Raw genomic sequence first — 22,448 nt, 5'->3', positions numbered from 1 at the left:
GGCTGGCCATGTCCCCAAATGGCAGGCCTGCACCCCTTTCAGGAAAGCTGCTCAGGTGGGAGCAACGGCAGGGGTCAGCTTGGCTGGACAGATCCTTGTAAGTGTTCAATTTGTGTCTAAGAATCACCCTGTCCAGTTTCCTGGAGCTGTGCGCTGTGCTGAAGTGTGCACCCTTGGCCCTGCTTGCCGTTGCCACAAGGCAGGACTTGAGTGTGCAGGACACCCGCTGTGCACTGAGTTAACATGCATTTTGTTTACTCCTCAAGGTATTCTACCTGCAGGGTGGGTGCAACTGCCCCACCTCACAGATGTACAAACGGAGGAGCAGGAGTTACATGCCAAGACTAGGTGACCAGGCGGAGCCTGAACCTGGCTGCCTCCTCACCAGACTACACCCTCACCCAGGCCACCAGATGGGCACCTGGGTGCTGGCGTACCAGTTAGGACCACAAACTCTGGGTGCACAAAGGTCCCTCCTCCCTGCTGTAACTGGGATCACACTAACGCTTCACCTGGCTGTTGAGACTGATGCGGTGCACTTGGAACAGATCTGACCTATCGTGGTGCTGCTGAACGGGGTTTCCTCACCGCCAGACACCTACAGAGACCTCCCCGGCTCCCCACTCACCTCCCTGACCTCTAGGGACCTGCGATGACTCCACGTGTCCCAGGTGACTTTCCCTGGCCTCACCTGCCCCCACACGTCTGCCCAGCCACTTGGAATTCACCTCTATCTCTTTCCAATGACCTGCTCCTCATTTCAGCCATGGCAGCTCCATCCTCCTAACTGCCCAGGCCGACAACTCAGGAGTTGCCCTGGACTCTTGGCGTTGGCTGTTCCATACCCAATCCATGCTTGAGTCTCACCAACTCCACATTCACCCCTCCTGGCCCCTCACCACACGGGCTGGTCTCAACACAGCAACCATGGTGGCCACATCTTCTACCCAAACCCCACCATAGGTCCCCGAGGGCCTCCCCCAGAGAAAGGCATCCATCTCCAGGCACCATGTGACCTGGGACCTCACAGCCTTTACTTCTCACCTCCCACCCTCATCACTCCACTAGGGCACAAAGGGCTCCCTGCTGACCCGTGAGCCCCCTGGGGCCTTTCCCAGGTCCTTCCCAGATCTCCATACAAATGTCACCTGTCAGGGAGACTTTCCCTGGCCTCCCTGATTAAATGGACCCCCTGAGCTCACCTTATTCCCGGTCTCCCATCGACCTGCTTCTCTGAACCCACAGCAACCCCATGACCGAGTTTGCACATTTCTCTGTCACTGTTGGCCCTGCTCGCTACTGCCTCAGGGCGGGCAGATGGGGCCTGGAACAGAGCAGGTGCAGACAGGCTAATGACACACACATGCTCGGCTTACAAGCAAATGAGCGCACTCTTTTTAACCATGATCACAGTCCACTAAATCCAAACTTCTCAATGGTCTCGGTCATCTCCCATCCAGTGCACATATCAGGCCTTACCTATCCGTTAAATGGACTTGTTACCACCTTCTAACAGTTTTAAGAAGTCCCCCAGGGAAAAGTCTGTTTGTTGTGCTTTGTACATTAACACTCAGTCTGAAGTACAAGTGTAGCTTCAGCACAGCCACCTTGTCCCTGAAACTCAGACAAATTCCAACCAACTATGTCTCAGTTTGGACTCACAAATGGTCACGCTCACCTTGTTTTTGGACACAGGACGACCCCGAGGCCTGTCGTAGGCGATGCGAACTGGTTCGTGAACTGGAAGACAAAAGAAACGTGAAAATACACATATACACACTACCTTGCCGGCAGGAGGTGGCTGTGGCCCGGTCCCTCTCACGACCGCGTGACCATGGGGTGCAGAGGCCCAGTGCGCGGGCTCCATGGAAGGCTGCCCCGCTGTGGGGGGTCTGCTTAAACTTACACTCCCCATGTTTATGACGAACAACTGATGCACGGACCCTTCACTGTGACCACAGGAACACACTTGGCTTCAACGAATAACCTGTTTGCAACGCCATGCCCTCCTAGTGTCTCTGCGACTACTCCACTGACAAAGAATTAAAGTCCACACAGAATTCTCCAGTAAAAACAACCACGCTTCTCACACTGAGCACTGAATCACATTATTATTATTATTTTTGATGAAGAGGAGATTGGAAGGTCTGGTTTTGTCTCATCAACCACCCGATCAAAGAACTGAAGGCTTCCAACTTAGAAAGAACTCCACTTTTCTCTCACGAAGAACACACTTAACAAGCATCCTTTTTTTTTTAAGTTTACATCATTATATTTCAGCTTCTGTATAGACTGCACTGTGTTCACCACCAAAAGTCTGGTTTCCATCCATCCCTATACACATGTGTCCCTTTACCCCTTTTGCCCTCCTCCTCAACAAGCATTCTGATATGCTACCACCATCTGTGGTAAGTTCCAAAGAACGTAAGAGTTTGGCAGAACAATTAGCAATTCATTGGAACACTAAGGGTTCTGAACACGAACCATGAAGACTGTTCCATTAGGGGGAGAAACTGAACTGACACTGTTGGGTGTGAATGTGATGGTCTCAATAATGTAGAACGCACAGGTGACACATGACAGGGCACTCACTGTTCACCTCAACTACCTCACATGCAGGTATTGCAGCAATGGCCCCACTTGCAAAGCATGGCCCACACCTGGCCGTGTGGAGACATTTGGGTGGGTGGGGGGCACGAGGAATAACCTCGGCCGTGGCCAGCCCATAAAAAGGCCCCACACGATACAATTCCACTTACTGACAGTCTAGAAAAGGTAGAACCACAAGGCCAGAAAACAGTCAGTGGTTGCCGGGGCCAGGAGGGGAAGGGGACCGCAGAGGGACACAGAGACATTTCTGCGGATGGACTCCAGCTCTGCTGTACTGGGGGATTCATGCCTGTACACATTTGCCAAAACTCCTCTAACTGTCCACTTGAAAAGGGTGCATTTTATTGTTGGTAAATTGTACCTCAAGAACCTTGATCCTCCCCACAAGAGAGCAGGAGATGGCCTCCTATGGCCAAGGCAGGCAGAGCACAGAGTGCGTAGCTCCCACTGACTGCTGCCTGAGACTGGCCCCATCCTGTGTCCTCCTGCCTCATTGTCTCTAAGCAGGTATCACTACCCTGGGCCTTCTGGGGGCTCAGAGGATGGGCACCCCCAAGGTCATGGGCAGGAAACAGCAGAGATGACCCCTTGTCCCGTCTACGGCCAGGGCTCCCCCACTGGAATCTGAACGATAGTGGAAACACTGAGCAGCATGTGGGGTGCTAGAAGCCACAGACTGACAAAGCAGTATCTCCTTAGAGCACCAACTTTAGACCAACTAGAAACGTGAGCTTCATATGAACATTCTGGAGTGGTATGCAAAACCACTAGGACTATTGTAGTTTAAAGACACAAGACCAAAGAAACTCATGTTGTGCTGGCCACTGCGGGGCATGCACAGACTTAGATTCTCTGCCATGGGGCCCTAGTGGGATTGGGGGAGGTATTATTCAGGCTGGCATGTGTAATCGGAGGCAGGAAGGGTGACAGGGGGCCAGCTGGTCATTTTTTGGCTGACCTTGGGCTGGGGCCAGTAAATTCTTCAAAACAGTCAAGCAATGTCTCCACCCATCTCCACTACCTTTCGTGGCCCACAACTGAGCACTGCGATTCCTCCTCAGGTGCTAAATGGAAGCCAGTGCTGAGGACGCTGTGCTGACAACTGGACACTCACCTTTGGGCTCCTGGATGAGACACAGCCTCTTGGGAGCTGGAATCATGCCAACCTTCAACGACTTGCTGCTGACCCTCTTCCGGGGGAAGCAGGCTCCTGAGGAGGCCTGTGACAGGGCAGGCGTGCCTGCTGGGCCATCCTCAGCCACCTCGCTCAGGATGCCATCGGCACTGGGGCTGCCTTCGGAACCCTCAGACTTGGCAGCCCCTCCTGCTGGCCTGGAGGCCCCTCTGGAAGCAAGGGCCTCCTCACCTCCCTCCTCGTCGTCGTCCTCCTCCTCATCCTCGTCGTCGTCCTCGTCTTCCTCAGGCATCGCCTCTGGGCCCTCCAGCTCAGCCTCGTGCTGAGGGGCCTCATCGTCAAACTCTCCTTCCCCTTCCATGGGCTCTAGGGCACTCCCACCAGCATAGAGGTTCAGCGGAGAGGATGTAAAACAAATCGATGGGCAGAGTTCAAATACTTTCTTTCGATAGAATTTGAAAGCTGAACTATTTTGGTCATGTAGAAACCTGGAATAAAGATGAAATAGACTGGTTAACCAGAAGGTTCTCTGAACAATCTTATTCACTGAAACTGTCCAAATGGACCCAACGAAGTTAGGGGCAGGACAAAGGCGTGAATAATCTGACCTCTTTCCATCAGCTATGGTTGATGCTGCAGCTTCGCAATGAGACAGCAAGTTTGAGGAGTATTAGTAATTTAACAAAGGAGCCAGAATGTCAGAGGCCTAATTGCTTTTTTGGGAAGGGAGGAGGAGGAACAAGGTATGTGGGGACCACCAGGGAATAGGCTGGGATATAAGCCCCAACACTGCAGCCAGGAGATCTGAGCGGAGCTTCACCTCATCCCCTTCTAGTTACGTCACTGGCTGCTCTGGGCTTCTGTGTGCTCACTGTGACTCTGTGGTTCCTCTCAAGCTCCTCATGTCTCATATGAGATAGAAGGCACGTCACCCGCAGCAACCCCTGCCTCACATCCTGCAGGGAGGCTGCGTGAGTGTGGCAGTGATGAGGACTCTCTGTGCCTCAGAGTCCAACGGCCACCTTGACTTACAGCCACAGCTGGGTGCTGCGACTGGTGTGGGAAACTGAAAACCTGCCCAAAGACACAAAATATACTCGGACCAAAGGAAAGACAGCCCTTGTTCTTGGAGAGTACAACTCAACCTCACGAAGATGTCAGTTCTCTCCTAATGTGTTAATGTATAAAAGTATCTCGATAAAAGCATCATTTTTTTTCTGGATCTGGACAAGATGATTCTAAAGTTCATACAGAAAAATAAGTGCACAAGAACATCTGGGAGAACTCTGAACATGATCAGTGGGGGTTCCAGCCCCACCAGATAGTACAAGGTGCTTGAAACTTCTACAGTTAAAATAGTGTGGTAATGGTCCATGAACAGACTGATAGGCCAAGAGAAAAGCCAGAAACACAGTAACTGATGAAGGTGGTTTATCAAACCACTGCAAAAAAGAAGATCTTATCAATGAATGGTGTCGGGACAACTGGGCAGCTTTTTCTTTTTTTTTTGAGGAAGATCAGCCCTGAGCTAACATCCATGCTAATCCTCCTCTTTTTGCTGAGGAAGACTGGCTCTGAGCTAACATCCACTGCCAATCCTCCTCCTTTTTTTTCCCCCAAAGCCCCAGTAGATAGTTGTATGTCATAGTTGCACATCCTTCTGGTTGCTGTATGTGGGATGCGGCCTCAGCATGGCCGGAGAAGCGGTGCGTCGGTGCGTGCCCGGGATCTGAACCTGGGCCGCCAGTAGCGGGGCACACGCACTTAACCGCTAAGCCACGGGGCCGGCCCTGGGGAGCTTTAAAGAAAAATATTTAATTAAATTTGGATCCATGCTGCACCCTCTGCTCCCAAATAATCCCAGGCTGATGGGGGATCTAAACGTAAAAAACAAGCCATACAAGTTCTAGAAGAAAATACATAAATGTCTTTAACCTGAGTGTAGGGAAATTCTTTTTAACTATGACTCAGAATCTTGGTGCAATAAAAGAAAAAGTTGAGAAATGTGACCACATGAAACACTTCTGCATTGCATTCTATACACAAAGTGAAAGATAAATGTCAAACTAAGAAGGAAATACATGCAACTACATCACAGAAAAGAGCTCATAAAAATCAAGAAAGAAAAAGTCCAACAAACTGAATAGAGAAAGGGCAAAGAAAACTTCTGCCCTCCAAAAGACACTGCTGGAATGAGAGGACAAGTCACAGACTGGGCAAAGGTATCTGCAAATCATATCTCTGACAAAAAACTTGTATTGAGAATATATAATGAACACTCAAAAATCTAATAAGTAAATAAACGACCCAATCAAAAAATGGGCCAAAGATCCAAAGAGACACTTCACTAAAGAAATATGGAAAGTACATAAGCACACTCAAAGATATTCAGCAGTGTTAGTCCTCAGAGATAGAGAATCACAGTGCGACACCTCCTCCCCTCGCTGGGAGGAGAACATGAAAAAGACTGACACTGTCACGTGCTGGCGAGGATGGGAAGGAACCAAGACTCCAGGCTGCTAGAAATGCAAAATGGTACAGCCACTTGGCAAGGCAGTTGGGCAGTTTCTTCACAAGTTAAGCATGGACCCACGATGCAGCCAGCCTTTCCCCACCCTGGTCTTTACCAGAGAGAAATGAAAGCAGACCTGGTACATGAATGCTCACAGCAGCTCTATTTGTAATTGTCCCAAACTGGAAACATCTCAATTGCCATCAACAGGTGAACTAGTGAATAACTGGTTCAGTCATACGATGGGATACACTCAGCAGTGAGGAAGAATGAACTACAGATACACACATGGCTGAATCCGAAGAGTGATGCTGAGTAAGATGCCAAAGGAGAACAAACTGCTTTTACACAAAATTCTAGAAAATGCAAACTATTTACAGTGAGAGAGAGCTTATCAGCAGCTGCCTGGGGTGAGGGATAACAAACGGCACAAGGAAACTTTGGGTTGTGGATGTGGTTACCATCTTGACTGTGGCGATGGCAGCACAGGTACAGACATGTCAAAATTTATCAAATATATGCAGTTTACGGTATGTCAATTATACCTCAACAAAATGTTTTTTCTAAAAAGGTCAAATGATATGAAGTTACAGAAAGATATACAAAGGACATTTAAATTTATGAAAAGGTGTTCAATTTTACTCCTAAGAAAACCACAGGGCCGGCCCCGTGGCTTAGCGATTAAGTGCGTGAGCTCTGCTGCTGGTGACCCGGGTTTGGATCCCGGGCGTGCACCGACGCACCGCTTCTCCGGCCATGCTGAGGCCGCGTCCCACATACAGCAACTAGAAGGATGTGCAGCTATGACATACAACTATCTACTGGGGCTTTGGGGGAAAAAATAAATATAAATTTAAAAAAAATTATAAAAAAAAAAAGAAAACCGCAAACTGGGCCAGCCCCGTGGCTTAGTGGTTAACTGCGCATGCTCTGCTACTGGCGGCCTGGGTTCGGATCCCGGGCGCGCACCGACACACCGCTTCTCCGGCCGTGCTGAGGCCGCGTCCCACATACAGCAACTAGAAGGATGTGCAACTATGACATACAACTATCTACTGGGGCTTTGGGGAAAAAAAGGAGGAGGATTGGCAATAGATGTTAGCTCAGAGCCAAGGGTCTTCCTCAGCAAAAAGAGAGGAGGATTAGCATGGATGTTAGCTCAGGGTTGATCTTCCTCATACATAAAAAAATAAATAAATAAAAAAGAAAAAAGAAAACCACAAACTAAAACTTCAATGAGAAACTTAGAAATTTCTCACCAATCCTATTGGCTCAAAGGCACGCCAAAAGGTGAGGGATGGGGACAGGCACTCCCAACAGTCCTGGGGGAGTGGCCCTGGGGAGGCGAGTCTGCATTATCTAACAAAACTTCCTTTGCATTGACTTTGGACTCAACAATCCCCCTTCTGGGAGATACTGAAGATTCTCTCCACAACCACAAAGCCCACGTGAATGCCACAGATGGCTGGGGAGTGAGCCTCAGGGTACAGGTAGGACATGCAGGGGGCCTTCTAGATAAGCGGTTAAGGGAAAGAAGCAAGATGTGAAAGAATCTGTTATATGCAGAAGGCTACTTGTAGTGTCAGAAATAAGGGGGAAATACATATACACACACACTAGAAAGAAAAGAAAACAGTTTCCTGTCGATGGTGGAGGGACTGAGACTTCTCTAAGCTTACCTTTTGTAATTTTTACTTTAGAACCATGCTGTACTTATTTTTTAAATGAAATTTAAAAGAATAGGAAAAAAAAAAAGCCCTAAAACTGAAAGTTCACAGAAATAAACGAACCTGACTGTACGTCAAACTGATAACAGAACCACACACACAAAATGAATTAACTCAAGCAACTACTGAGCCAATTAGAGCTATAATTTTTCTAAGGGAAAAGAAACACAAAGTCATCTTGGCCATTATGAAATAGGCGTGCTGTTGGGTGCAGTCATTTTCGTTCTGTTTTACAAGCACTGGGGGATGGAGTGAATCACCCCGCCTGGTGTTGCTGTAGGATCCAGGGCTCTTGCTGTGGGGAAGGATGGGACAGTGCCTTCTGAGGAACACTGTTCAGAAGAGGCCATCACAGAGGGTGGGAATAACCCCAAACCCTGGCAATGCCAAGTGCCCAGGATAATGCAGAGTTCTCTTTCAAACTGCAGTTTTCATTGGGGGAGAAAAGGAACCGATGAAATGCTCCTGGCTGCCCTGCACTGAGCTGAGCTGTCCCGTTCGCCTGGCCCTGCCAAGGTGAGGACTTGCATGCTGTGGGCAGCCCAACTCTGAGGTCTGCAGGGCCCAGCAGCCCCCGAGGTCACCAGGCCTGTAAAAGGCAGAACCAGGCTGAGTGCCCGTGAGGCTGTCAGTGTTCTCCACGCCTGGTCTGGGTCTCACAGAAAGCAGGAGGTACCCCCAGTGTCAGACCCCTCAAGGTCCCAAACAAGCTGGAACAGCATGCTCTGTCACTACTGGCTCCCAGGAATGCGACGTTTTTAACTGTATTTTTAATTAGACTATGGCTTGACTCTCCAGCACATTTGGAACACGGCAAGAATCCAGAGCCCCCAGTGGACTGTAGGATACAATCCGCACAGCAGGTGCACCCCACCTGCTCTGAGTGGGAGCCCAGCAGGGTTAAGCCTCAGGAATGGGAACACATGGCCTCCAGGCAGCCTCCCCCTGAAGGAGGAGAACCCACACCCCACAGGCAGAGCAGCCTCCACCTCTGGGCTGTGCGGTGTTGAGTCTGAGGGACAAACGGAGAGGATAACAGCACCCCCTCCTGGCACAAGGGTGCCAGGCCATCGCCACATGGAAGAGCTTGTTGCCCACACCTGGCAGCAAATTCTCATGGGTCCAGAGCAGCTGCGTGACCAGGGACCATGCCCCCTCCTCCTTTGGCTCTCGGGCGAGGATATGCCCTCCTCCTTCTGCTGCCACAGATCTGCCTCTCCTCATCTGCGGAAGCCATCCCTCTGCTCAGGGCACTCTCTCCCCTTCCCCTGGCCAACTCCCACTCAGACTTCGGATCCAGATTAAACATCCCTCCATCCCTGTGGGGAGCTTTTCCTAATGGCCCAGATGAACACTGGTTCCCCCTGACACTCCAGAACACGTTTCTCCCTCACGGCCCAGCAGAAGTGAAGCCATGACTTATCCTGGGGTGACACGTGGGACAGGATGCATCTGCCAGGCCACCTGTGGGTTCTCAGGACACTCATGGGGTGAACACACTCAAATCAAAAGGGTGTGAAGGGCACATACCACAGGTCAGGGTTGTCGGTGCTATTTTCTATGCTGAATTGTTCGATCTCTGGTCCCACCTGAGCAACAAATTTGGCCAGTTTCTCCGCAGTCTCCATTGTCTTTGAGTCAACTACAAAACAAAGCAATTGCCATGCGTCAGTTCTGAGCTGCCGCTTCCCATGTGAACATCTTCCTGTGTGAACACCCGTGGGGCTGTGGAGACTGATTACAAAGATGGCCCCTCATGTCTCCTCACTGCCTCCTCGCCCTTTGCTACATGACCCTGCAGCTCTGTCCAGCAGAGGATGACCCTCTTCTTTTCCCTTGAATTGGGGCTGGCCCTGGGACTCCTGCTGGCCAAAACAATGTGGCAGAATTGTAGATCCTGGGCCCCAGAGGCCTTGAGCACTTCCACTGCCTCTCCTGGAGGCCCAACCCTGACTTTCAGGTGAACAAATTCCAGGCTGGCTGCTAGGGGGTGATAGGCATGTGGCCCAGTCACCCCCATCATCTCAGCTGATGGCCCCAGACAACCAGCCATTGCCTGCAGACACATGCAGGCCGAGCCCGGCTCAGCAGACTCTGAGCAACACCGGATCCCTCTGATTAAAGCCATAGTTTGGAGTAGCTCGTTATGTAGCAATAGCTTGAGAATGTAGCAGTCATATAGATTTTTTCCTCTCTACATTCCCACCTAGGGCTGAGGGGGAAGCACTGGTCAGGAGCAGGTCTACTGCAATGGGAGAAGGTTACAGCCAGGAGAAACAGAAGAAATTGCAGGTCAGCTAACCCTGAGAAGGTAAACATAGAGACTGTGGGGAAAAGGAGGCAGAAAGAGAGACAAGGGCAGCCCTATGGAATGTAAAAGGGGGCTAGAACAGAGAGAAATGGATCAAGGGCTGAAGCCCCAGGCACGGGCACACGGCATGCGCTGCCGGCCAGCAGTAGGACCCTGCAAGGAGGCACAGAGTCATGGGCAGCACCTGGCATCAGCTCCACCCTCAGGACAGGAGGAAGGGTGCTACAAGTTCACAGGCCTCCCCTTTGAGGAGACAAGAGGAGAGAAAGTGCTTCCTGTCCTGGTCAGGTCCCTGTTGCTACTGCCCGCTGCCGAGACCAGACCACCAAGGTTGCCCCCCGCCCCCTGGAGAGAATCCTGGAGATTGGAGAGTCGGGGCTGGGTCCAGAGGAGGGAGACAGGAGTGAGCACCAACCGTCAGCAGGCAGGCAGGGAGAGGAGGTCTGAGGGGCTTCAGAGACTTCCACTCCTCCTGGCTTGGGGGATGGGCTCGAGGCTTCTGTGCTGGCGTCCTGAGAAGAAGGTCCTGTTGGATCTGGTGGGCAGTCCTGGGCAGCATCATTTCTGTCTGGCTGGGGCGTCTTTCCTTGCAAGGAGCCTGCAGCCTGCCGGCCGTGGTGTTTTAGTCTGGTGCCCGAGGAGAGGAGGGTCTGGGTCCCGGTGGTCGCTCTCCTCACCTTCCAACCCCGGAGCCCTTGAGCTCGGAGCACCCCTCGCCGCCGCCCCGGAAGGAGCCTCTTCTTGAGGTTCCGGACTGCCCGGGCGTACAGCATGGCTCGGACTGCACACTCAGCCGCCACCGGCTTCTGATCCACTCCTGGCAAGGTCTGGCTCATGCGCTGTGTTTCTGCCAGCTTCAGCTTGTAATATTTATACTCCAGACTACTGTCATCTGACAAAAACCTGTAAAACAAAATGGGCACAGCACAACATTTGTTAAAACACCAGCATGACCCAACTGCTGCTGCAAATACACCTCTGCAAACCCTTTCTAAGTGGCACCATTCCTGCTGTCAGACAGGCTCCACTGGCTCTGCCAAGGACCCAGAGCCGGGCCCAAGTCACCCTCCTGCCCAGAGTGACCACAGGGCAACCAGGAGCTTTGACCAAGCACTGGTCGGGATTCCTCCTTGATTTCTGTTCATCACCAGCCATGAAGGAGCTCACAGCTCCTGGTGGCCTCGAAACATAAACCAGTCATCCTGGAGCCACAGAAGCACTCTGCTACCAGCACATGGCAGGCATCGCCCCTGGAGCCTGTTTTCGGGGGGTGACACCTTTCAAATGCTGTGCACTCAGTGACCTTTCAACTGCATTACTGAGGCCAACATGCCACTACTGTGGAATCATGTGCCCGAGTCTTAATGAGAACAGCACAGAAAAGAGAAGCAGTTTGAGTTACACGTACTGACCTAGAAAGACATCCATGATACGGTCAGTGGAGAGCAAGCTACAGAAGAACAGAAACGTTGATACGTGCGATATGAAACCGCTGTGTACACACATCCACGCACATTTGCTTTTTTCACACAGGCTGAAAGAACCTGAGGCAAACTGAATAATTCACTCTGGGAACTGGGATGGAGAGGGGCATGGAGGCGGCTGTCACATCATTGACTTCATTTTCCATTTCATTAGCACCTTCTTTCATCTCTACTAGCCCTTTCCTTCCAGGGTCTGGACTTTTTCATCATTTCCTTCTAGCTTCGTGCACTGAACACCCACCATCACTCTTGATTTCCGGTGAATACATCTAAGGTTGTACCATCTCCCTGAGCGTCGTCGTGGCTGCGTTTGGGGTGCAGCGATCTCCCTGCTACTTCCTTCTGCAGAGTTTCTAATTTCACTTCTGGTTCCCCTTCACTCAGAAGTCATTTAGAAGCATGTTTTATTTTGGCTGCTGCTGGTTTCGATGCTTATGTGTTTAATGTGGCCCACGTGATCTGCCTTCCCTAGGATTGCTGCGATTTTCTCCGTGACCTCAACTATAACAGGCGTTTGTGAATGTTCAATTTCAGTTTGCGTTAAAGAATGAATATTGTTTGGTGAGAATGGCAATACTTCAGGTGGCTTTCAGATTGTTTCACGTTGAGACCACCTATTAGATGAGGTTCCCAATGACAGAAGCCAATTGGAAGCAAGGTGGCAGCGTGTAGCAGGGTATTGGCAGCACCACGTGGCGTGGCATGTCCCTGGTGGGCAGCTCCGCATGAAGCTCCTGCTGATTTGCAGAGTCAAGGTCCGGCTGGGTCTGAGGAAACAGGCTGCGTGCTGGCTTCTCCACTGCCCTGGATACTCTGCTGGGCCAAGAGCAGCATCCTGCAAGATCGTACCCTAACAAGCAAGGGTCCCCGCATAAGGGAACCATGGCCAACAAGGACGCTCGGGTTCTCAAGTCAAACACAGCCCCAGCAAGGCCACCCCTTACCCAGGGCAGAAAGTGGAGTCATCGCCCAGGTGACCCAGATCCCCATGGTCTAAGTCCTTTTCCCCTGGAGGGTCTGATGCCAGTGGCAGTCTGAGGATGTCAGCCACAAATCCATCTCCCCCAGTTCTGGTGGAGCATAATATCAAGAGCAGAGAATATCTCCCCAAGCTAGCCGGCTGGGTCCAAATCCCAGTGAAGCCACTTAATAGCTGTGGGATTTTACTGAACCTTTCTGTGCCTCAGTTTCTTCATCTGTAAGATGGGCAGATGATAATAAGAAGCCACTTCATTGTGTTGTTGTTAGGCTTGAGTTATACACTTTTCATTATAAGGAAAGTGCTTTGACTACTGCCTGGCATTCGTTAACTGCCCAACAGATATCAGCACCTCCTCTGTTTCTGCCCATTCACTGTGTTCTAAATCCTCCACGACCATATTTGGATGACATCATCTACCCATTTCAGAGAAATATATTCAAGTCTCTTACCATGGTAAGGACTTAACAATCTCTCTTATATTTCTAAATGCTATTTACATAGCTCAAAGCTCTGTGGTTCCAGCATGGAGAGTCCTGACTGTTGTAGCTTCTGATGACTTTCCCTTGTCAGTAATCTCTTTTGCCCCTCTGAATGCCCCCCTTTCTCTGTTTGGTCTGAAGGAACAGTTCCAAACCTCCTTTCTCTCTGGTAGCATTCACTTGGTATGTAATCTTCTGTTTTTGTTTTTCACTCCCTGAGTTTTAAGTATCTCTGAGAGTAAGCAACAGCTGGTGCTTCTAAACTCAAGTCTGGCTAGCAAAGGTAGCGTCAACCCATGGACACTTTCAGATTACTGATAAGGTTGAATGTATTCAAACTCGTTTCCTATCTGCCCTTCTTTCTTCATGTCTTTTTTCTTTTCTTGCTTTTCGTTGGACTGAATAGGTTTTTTTTTGCTCCCCTGTCCATAGTAGTATGGAAGTTATAATCCCATTTCCATGCCTTTTATGGCTAATCAATATATATTTAAATTCTTATTTCCTCTCAATGTCCAGAGTTACTCACTAGCTATACCCTCATTCTGAACAAGATAAGAGCCCTAGCACTCACTTCCCTCCTTCCCCTTGCCACCTTGCATATTTAGATCTGGGATTTTAGTGGTCTTTCCCCAAGCAGCAATTATTTAGATTTTGTGTTCACTTCCAGGCCCTTGGACAATCCTGCTGAGGCTGGCCGAGGGATTCTTGGCCACCTGCTTTTTTCCTGAGTCTGCAAACATGTGCACCTGGTGGGCTCTCCCTGGAGAGCATGGTCCAGCAAAGGTCAGGGTCATCCCACTCCCGGGGACAATTCAGAAGCTGGGAGAAAACAAAGTGTGACGTGTTCCTTCAGTTCTATGTCTGGCACTGTTGGGACCACTCTACAGGCTTGTTTCTTTGCAGTTTCTCACAGAGAATGGAGGAAGCCTGCCAACTGGTGCTCCAAATGAGGAAGCAAAGTCGTAGTGGGTGTCTGTCTGCACTACTGACATTTTAGTGCACAGGAGGGGCAGGCTGCCTTGGTGAGAGGCTGTGGCCAGTTCTCTCCACAAGGCTCAGCTGTGAACAAACTCACGTTTGCCCCTCCTCGTGGGGAGGGGGAAGTCTCAAATCTCTCCTGGACCTTGGAGGGCGAAGATAACAGAAACTCTTCTTACACCTATCTCCTAAGGTCTGGACCTTTACTCACTAACTAAAAAAAAGCACCTATTAACTGTAGTAGGGCCTAGCAAGAAGTGGGTCTTCTGATCAACAACTGGGAATTCCTTAAATACTGGGAGGTGAGTTAACTAAAATCCTCATTTATCTTGGTAGGGTGTCAACAGTAATGCATAAAACTGAAAGATCAAGAAAGAGCAATATAGGCTTATCATCGAGAGATATGGAGGTAACTGTCAGAAGTAGCTTAAAGAACGAAAGGTGACAGCCTCCAGGGAGTGGAACTAGCAAGGGAACCGGCCACAGCAGAAACATTTTGCTTTTTGTGATTAGTTCAGTGGATTTCTTGGGTAAACCACAGACACGTACTACTTTGATTTAAGAATTCAAACATACACACTAAAAACCTAAGCTTACTAGTTTCTTATCACTGTTTTTTGGCAGCACACTCTTTCTCATATAGTCTCTGGGTAATTCCTTCTGAAGGAGTTCATGGACAATCAAGTCTCAAGTCCAGCTCCCTACACTGTTCTTCGTCTGGGTCTATTCTATCAGCCAACCAATGAGATTTTTATCTCAACAATCAGATTTTTCTTTTCCAAGATCCTTAATAGGTTCTTTTCCATAACAAGTAGCTCCTGTTTCATGGATACAATATACTATTATCCACCTAAGACTATTAATTACACAAACATATTTTTAGATTACAGTAGTCCACCTTATCCTCGGGGGATACAGTCTAAGAACCCCAATGGGTGCTTGAAACTGTGGATAGTATCTAACCCTATATGTATAAAATATATATATACTACGTTTTTTCTATATATACATACCTGTGATAAAATTTAATCTATAAATTAGGCACAGTAAGAGATTAACAACAATAACTAATGATAAAGTTGGCTTTGAAGCCATTATTAAGTAAAGTAAGGGTAACTTGAATACAAGTTCTGTGATACCGTGTGAGTCAACCTGATAACCAGCTACTAAGTGACTAATGGGTGGGTAGTGTGGACATCTGGACAAAGGGATGATTCACATCCCGGTAAGGAAAGAGCAGGACAGTGCAAGATTCCATCACTGCTACTCAGAATGGTGCACAATTTATAATTTATAAAGTGTTTATTTCTGGGGGCCAGCCCAGTCACGTACTGGTTAAGTGCGCACACTCCACTTCGGTGGCCCAGGGTTCACAGGTTCAGATCCCGGGCGCTCACTGACACACTGCCTGTCGAGCCATGCTGTGGCGGTGTCCCATATAAAGTAGAGGAAGATGGGCATGGATGTTAGCCCAGGGCCAATCTTCCTCAGCAAAAAGAGGAGGATTGGTGACGGATGTTAGCTCAGGGCTAATCTTCCTCACAAAAAAATAAAAAAATAAATAAAAATAAAGTGTTTATTTCTGGAATTTTCTTTTTTTGTGTGTGTGAGGAAGATCAGCCCGAGCTAACATCTGTGCTAATCCTCCTCTTTTTGCTGAGGAAGACCAGCTCTGAGCTAACACCTATTGCCAATCCTCCTCCTTTTTTTTCCCCCAAAGCCCCAGTAGATAGTTGTATGTCATAGTTGCACATCCTTCTAGTTGCTGTATGTGGGACACGGCCTCAGCATGGCTGGAGAAGCTGTGTGTTGGTGCGCGCCCGGGATCCAAACACGGGCTGCCAGTAGCGGAGCGCGTACACTTAACCGCTAAGCCACAGGGCCGGCCCCTGGAATCTTCTATTCAATATTTTTGGACTGCGGTTAACTGGGGGGAACAGAAACCATGGAAAGTGAAACCACGGTTAAGGGGAGACTACTGTCTCCTTTTTCTTATAGTAACTCTGTCTTCTAAGGTGTCAGCTCTGTTTGTTAAATGTGGTGACTCTCCTTCATGATGTTGATTTTCCTCAAATATTTGATTCCTAGTTAAATGCTTATTTCTGATTTTGCACCCCCCTCCCCATATGCACACCTAACTCTGGCTGTGGTTCTGTCTGCTGCCCCTGGCTGTCAGTGATTATGAGCCTGCTGGGCTGTGTGCAATAGTCATGGGGCAGAGGCATATGCCTCCAGTCCTCTCAGGGTCCCCTCTCCCTCCAATCCAATCATCTCGTCAATCACCTGGAAATTGCCCCTGGGCCTTATAAGTCTGGATGGCACCTTACCCGGAGGGTTAGGTCTCTGCTTTCATCTGTCAATCTGAGGCTATGTAGCTTCCTTCCTTCAGCATACACACTGCTGAGAGCAAGCGCCTGGATGTGAATCTCAGCTCTGTCTTTTACTATCTAAGCATCCTTGAGGCAAGAGGCCTCTTTATCCTGTAAAATAAGGATGGCGACATACCTACCTCAAAAGGTTGTTTATGAGGATTCGGCAAGCTAGTGCTTAAATCAGTAAAGAACTGAGAGGAGTACCACGTGCACAGAAAGCAAAAGTGTTTGCTAAATAAAAAGTATTTAATAAACAATACTGGGACAATTAGGTTATTGGGTTTTTTTTAACTTTTAAGTTATATGCCTACCTCATTCTATACATGAAAATAATCCAGATGAATTCAAGACTTCTGTGAAAACAAAACCATACAAGTTCCAAGACTTTCCCTGGTAAATCATGCTGGTTAAGACAAAGCTCTGGTACTGTTACATGGAAACTTACACCTTTCCAGCATCTTTAGTAATTACGACAGCAGGAATACTGAGTCCGGCATGGTCACGATATTGACTACACAAGACCTGAATAGATCACTCAAAAAGAGGAACTAGAGGAACTAGGGGCCAGCCCCACGGCTGAGTGGTTCACGTTCCACACACTCCGCTTCAGCAGCACAGGTTCACGGGTTTGGATTCCGGATAAGAACCTACTCCACTTATTAGCCATGCTGTGGAGGTGTCCCACATACAATATAGAGAAAGACTGGCACAGATGTTAGCTCAGGGCTAATAATCCTTAAGCAAAAAAAAAAAAAAAAAAGAGGAAGACTGCCAAGGATGTTAGCTCAGGGTGAATCTTCCTCACCAAAAAAAAAAAAAAGAGGAACTACCACTAGATGTCCTATGAGAGAACATGTAATCTCATTAATCAACAAAGGAATACAAGGTAGAACATCACACTATGAAATTATCTTTAAGTCAAACACTCAGGTGAGGGCACAGCACACTTAGAGCAGCAGCGAGAGCATCAATGGGCACAAATCACCCACAGCAAGTAACCTGATGATACAGATCAATGATCTCTACCAGGGCAACTCTGCATCCAGGGGACACTAGGCAGTTTCTGATGGTATTCTCTCCCAGTCACAGCTGGGATGGTGGATTCTACTGGTGTCCAGTGGGTGGAGGTCAAGGATGCTGCTAAACATCCTGCAATCCCAGGACAGTCCCTACCACAGAGGATGATTCAGTCTCAAATGTTAGTAATGTTGCAGTTGAGAAACTAACATAGATCAAAAGCCTCTAAAGTGAGCTCTCCCTTTAACCCAGCAATTTCACTCCCAGATATTACCCCAATAAACTGCCAGCAATGTAGACGAAAATACAAGCAAAACATTGTTCACCGTTAACGTTAGTGAAGCGGGGAAAAACTGGAAAGAATCTACAATCCATCAATGGGCAACAGTTGAGTATGGTATGGTACCTGTGTGTGATGGAACTGTATGCAATCACCGATAATAAGGACAATTATGTCAACTTCAACACACAGGACACACTACGGGAAAGTGGTGGGGCTCTGAGTGACTACATGGTTGCCTTTTTACTCTTCTCTATTTTTACAAATGGCATATGCCACTTTCATATTAAAAAAAGTTAAAGTATAAAACTTTTCCACTTCCACCAATCTACTCTAGAGATAAACCTAAACACACAAGAAAATATAATGCTTTAAGCTATGCACAGAAAAAAATTAAAAACAGCACACAATCAAAAACATTTTAGAAGTCCAACAAGAGAGAAATGACAACATAAACTCTGACCACTACTCTATGGACTAGTAAACACAGTGTCTGAATCAATGTTTACAAAGAGTAGGGAACACATTTTCCCCTGTTACCTAAAAAGAATAGGCTATATCATATCACAGTATACAATTATGTTAAAAGCAAAAAAACCAAACAGCCCGTGGTGAGCAGAAAGACTGGAAGCAAATACCCAAAAATGTCAGTGGATGTCAATGGGCACCAGGTGGCTTCCCCTGACTTTCTCTTCTTCTTTACTTTCTCTAATAGGTACCGCACTTATGACGAAAGCTTTAATTTTAAAAAGTTGTTCTACGGGGCCGTCCCCATGGCGTAGTGGTTAAGTGTGTGTGCTCCGCTGCTGGCAGCCCGGGTTCGGATCCCAGGTGCGCACCAAGTGCTGTTTGTCTGGCCATGTTGTGGCGGCATCCCATATAAAGTAGAGGAAGATGGGCACAGATGTTAGCTCAGGGCCAGTCTTCCTCAGCAAAAAGAGGAGGATTGGCATGGATGTTAGCTCAGGGCTGATCTTCCTCACAAAAAAAAAAAAAGTTGTTCTATTCATATGAAGAGGAAATAAGGCAAAAGGAGAAGACAGTTTAGCAAACAGTAGCAATAAGTCACAAAGAGCTGCTGTGCCATATTCCTCATCTGACATGCACTCTTGCAGGCACCTCTCACCTCTCCTTAAACCAGCACAGCAGGGCCAAGGAGCTCCAGGCCTGGGTGAGAGAGGGCCACACGGCAGGGCTGCAGCAGGGCTAGGGCTTGAACTCAGGTGAACCTGAACCACCTTCATTCATGCTCTTTCCACTGGCAGACATCCCTGCTCAAAATAAACATCATCCCCTCTGCTCTGGACAGCCATGTGCTCTATGGGAGGGATTTGCAGGGCTGACAGTTAAAGACTTACCAGTAAGCAGGGTCCTCCTTGAGAAGAGCTCTCTCTTTGGGAGACAAGCTGCCTCCGACGACACGTGTGACCAACTGGTCAATGGCGTCCACCACTTTGTGATCTGCTCGCTGGGGGACTGCTGTAACACACAGAAGGACATTTCTGAGAAACACACTGGACCATGTGGGGTTTGGGAAGACCAGGACAGGGTCAGGGGTTTAGGATGGAGCCTAAGCTGGCACCAGCAACTGAAATCCTCATTCACAAGAGATCACCATTGAAAAAAGGAAAGTGGTGGGGCCGGCCCGGTGGCGCAAGCGGTTAAGTGTGTGCTCCGCTGCAGTGGCCCAGGGTTCCCCGGTTCGGATCCCGGGCGTGCACCAACACACTGCTTGGCAAGCCATGCTGTGGCGGCGTCCCATATAAAGTGGAGGAAGATGGGCACGGATGTTAGCCCAGGGCCAGTTTCCTCAGCAAAAACAGAGGAGGATTGGCAGATGTTAATTCAGGGCCGATCTTCCTCACAAATAAAAAAAAAAAGGAAAGTGGATGTCATTCTATTTTTTTTTTTTTTTGGTGAGGAAGATCAGCCCTGAGCTAACATCCATGCCAATCCTCCTCTTTTTGCTGAGGAAGACCAGCCCTGAGCTAACATCTATTGCCAATCCTCCTCCTTTTTTTTCCCTTTTTCTCCCCAAAGCCCCAGTAGATAGTTGTATGTCATAGTTGCACATCCTTCTAGTTGCTGTATGTGGGATGCTGCCTCAGCATGGCCAGACAAGCGGTGCGTCAGTGTGCGCCCGGGATCTGAACCCGGGCTGCTAGTAGCAGAGCGCGCACTTAACCGCTAAGCCATGGGGCCAGCCCCTGGCATGTCATTCTAGAAACCAATATGTAAAATATCCTCCCAAAAGCTTACAGGATAACCACTAGGAGAGAAACAGTCACAAGCTTACAATGACTGTGCAGAGCAATGTACATATATATTCTATAGAAGGAAATGGTATGTAGCTTAACTTGAACGTCCACCATATTAAGGGGAAAATATAAAGATATAAAATGTATCTAGGTATAAAATACATAAAAAGTGTACCTAGGTTGTGATTCCCCATAGGAAAGATGGAAGAAAAGCTACATTAAGTATGGACACATAGAAAGATTAGAAGGAACTATATCAGAAAGTTAACAGAGCTTATCTATGGGTGGTAGATTAATCAGGGATTTCATTTTCTTTGTGCTTTATCTATAAAAAAATAAACATAGGTGTTTTTTGTAATCAGAAGACACACACACACACACAAACTCACAAAGAAAATTTCCCAATTAAAAAACTCAAAGGTCCCAAGATAGGTGTTCACAAAAAATATTTGCTAAATATATGAAAAGAAAACATATTTTAAAGTGTGAACTTCCTCCAGTATGAATTGTAATTTACAACGCCACCAGCAACACAGAAGAGCATCTGTGTCCTCAAATAATAAGATTGTGGGCCAGCCCCAGTGGCCTAGTGGTTAAGTTCCACACGCTCCACTTCGATGGCCTGGGTTTGCATCCTGGGTTCAGTTCCTGGGTGCGTACCTACACCACTCGTCTGTCAGTGGCCATGCTGTGGCAGCAGCTCACATACAAAAAGAGGAAGGTGGCAGCAGATGTTAGCTCAGGGTGAATCTTCCTCAGGAAAAAATAAATAAATAATAATGATTGTTTAGTTTTCTGATACTTGCTAGTTTTAATAGCACAGAATGTCCTATTTGTTCACTTATTCAGTAAAAAGCACCCCTGAACTGGAAAGGTTTTCCAGTTTGTTCTGTGGCGTAACTGCGCTGTCCTGTCCTTGCCTATGTCCAAGTTGCAGCTTTGAGTTTATCAGTGTGAGCTCTTTATACAGGATAAGTTGATCCTTCAATTGTCATGTTATTGCAAGTATTTCCCCTTTGAAATTGCTCTCTTGTTATTGGCTCTCATCTTACAGAACTGCTAGTTTTTCATGATTTTACAGAAGAATAAGAGGTTCGAAGTCAGAAGCTTTCCAAGACAATGCAATCTATGGATGGCTACAACCATCTCTACAGAGGGTGACTGTAAGCGAGGGCCGGAAAGTGGGTCCCAGCTTTGGCCCAGCAATCCTCCTCCTCAGACCATGGCCTATAAAGGAGGATTTAAAAATAAAAAATAAAAATAAGAGTCATAATCAATATATTCAACCAAAGATGTCATCCCAGCATTTCTAACAGTAATGGAAGTAATGAGACATGGGCGCTGGTGCTGTCCACCTGCTGTCCAGACAGCTGAGGCTTGCAGATGCCAATTACAAAGGACTCAACTCTGCTCAGCCTCAGAAGCCTCTAGTAAAAGGCAGCATGAATACGACGTCAAGGGAGGTGATTTACGTTAGGTCAGTATCATGATGCAGCAAATGCTATAAAAATACAGACAAGGACCTTCGGTAACCCCGTAAAAGAGCACACTAGAGCCTGCATAGCAGCACACTCAGGGGACGGCGGTGGGCAACTTTAGGTGATGGATGACTTTTTCCTCCTTCATACAAAATTCTTCAGTATTGTTCTTTTTTTTTTTTTTTTTAATTTTTATTTATTTATTTTTCCCCCAAAGCCCCAGTAGATAGTTCTATGTCATAGCTGTACATCCTTCTAGTTGCTGTATGTGGGACGCTGCCTCAGCATGGCCAGAGAAGCGGTGCGTCGGTGCGCGCCCAGGATCCGAACCCGGGCTGCCAGCAGCGGAGCGCGCGCACTTAACCACTAAGCCACAGGGCCGGCCCTTCAGTATTGTTCTTACACTGACTTTCCATTCCACCACTTTGGAGGTGTGGGGAGGAGGGGTCCCGCTTCAGCCCTGATGAGCCCACTTCTGTAAGGCTCCCTCTCCAGGAGTAAGTGTGGCCGCCCACCCATGGCAGGACCTACCCAGTGCCTGGTGCAGTCAGGGATCCGAGAGGAGGTAGAGAAGTGAAGAGATTCAGGGATGAGACCTGCCCACTCAGGTGGGGCACTGAAAACTGCATCAGGGGAAAAGGGACTTCCTCCTGACGTATAGGGGGAAAAGTACTTCCTCACTGGTCACATGGCCACTATGTCTGCTCATGACCACTGGGATGTCTGGGCTGAGAGAGCACCCATTCTGGGAGCTAAGGGGGAGGGAAAAGGGACACCAAACTTCCAGTTGCTTCTATTTCTATTACCTTCTTCTTGGCCTTTCCT

The 22,448-nt window shown here is 48.2% G+C and overlaps 1 protein-coding gene across 7 annotated transcripts in view; it reads right to left on the bottom strand.

Annotated features, from left to right (window-relative positions):
• SUGP2 (SURP and G-patch domain containing 2) overlaps positions 1 to 22,448 on the bottom strand; it is a 40,248-nt gene that overhangs the window by 10,370 nt on the left and 7,430 nt on the right. For all 7 annotated transcript variants that reach the window (XR_015555129.1, XM_087443462.1, XM_087443461.1 and 4 more), the window contains exons 4-8: positions 19,246 to 19,366; positions 10,711 to 11,198; positions 9,515 to 9,626; positions 3,725 to 4,233; positions 1,679 to 1,740 (exon numbers count right to left, since the gene is read on the bottom strand). Coding sequence is in view for 6 of the 7 variants with exons in the window: in XM_087443462.1 (XP_087299588.1) it covers positions 1,679 to 1,740; positions 3,725 to 4,233; positions 9,515 to 9,626; positions 10,711 to 11,198; positions 19,246 to 19,366 (1,292 nt within the window). In the remaining variant the exon portion in view is untranslated. The remainder of the gene's footprint in view (positions 1 to 1,678; positions 1,741 to 3,724; positions 4,234 to 9,514; positions 9,627 to 10,710; positions 11,199 to 19,245; positions 19,367 to 22,448) is intronic.

Source organism: Ceratotherium simum, chromosome 18, assembly GCF_057802395.1.
Source record: "Ceratotherium simum simum isolate JZ-2026a chromosome 18, ASM5780239v1, whole genome shotgun sequence".
NCBI lineage: Eukaryota > Metazoa > Chordata > Mammalia > Perissodactyla > Rhinocerotidae > Ceratotherium > Ceratotherium simum.
Note: the sequence above shows the minus strand (reverse complement) of the source record. Positions and strands in the feature narration are given on the sequence as shown.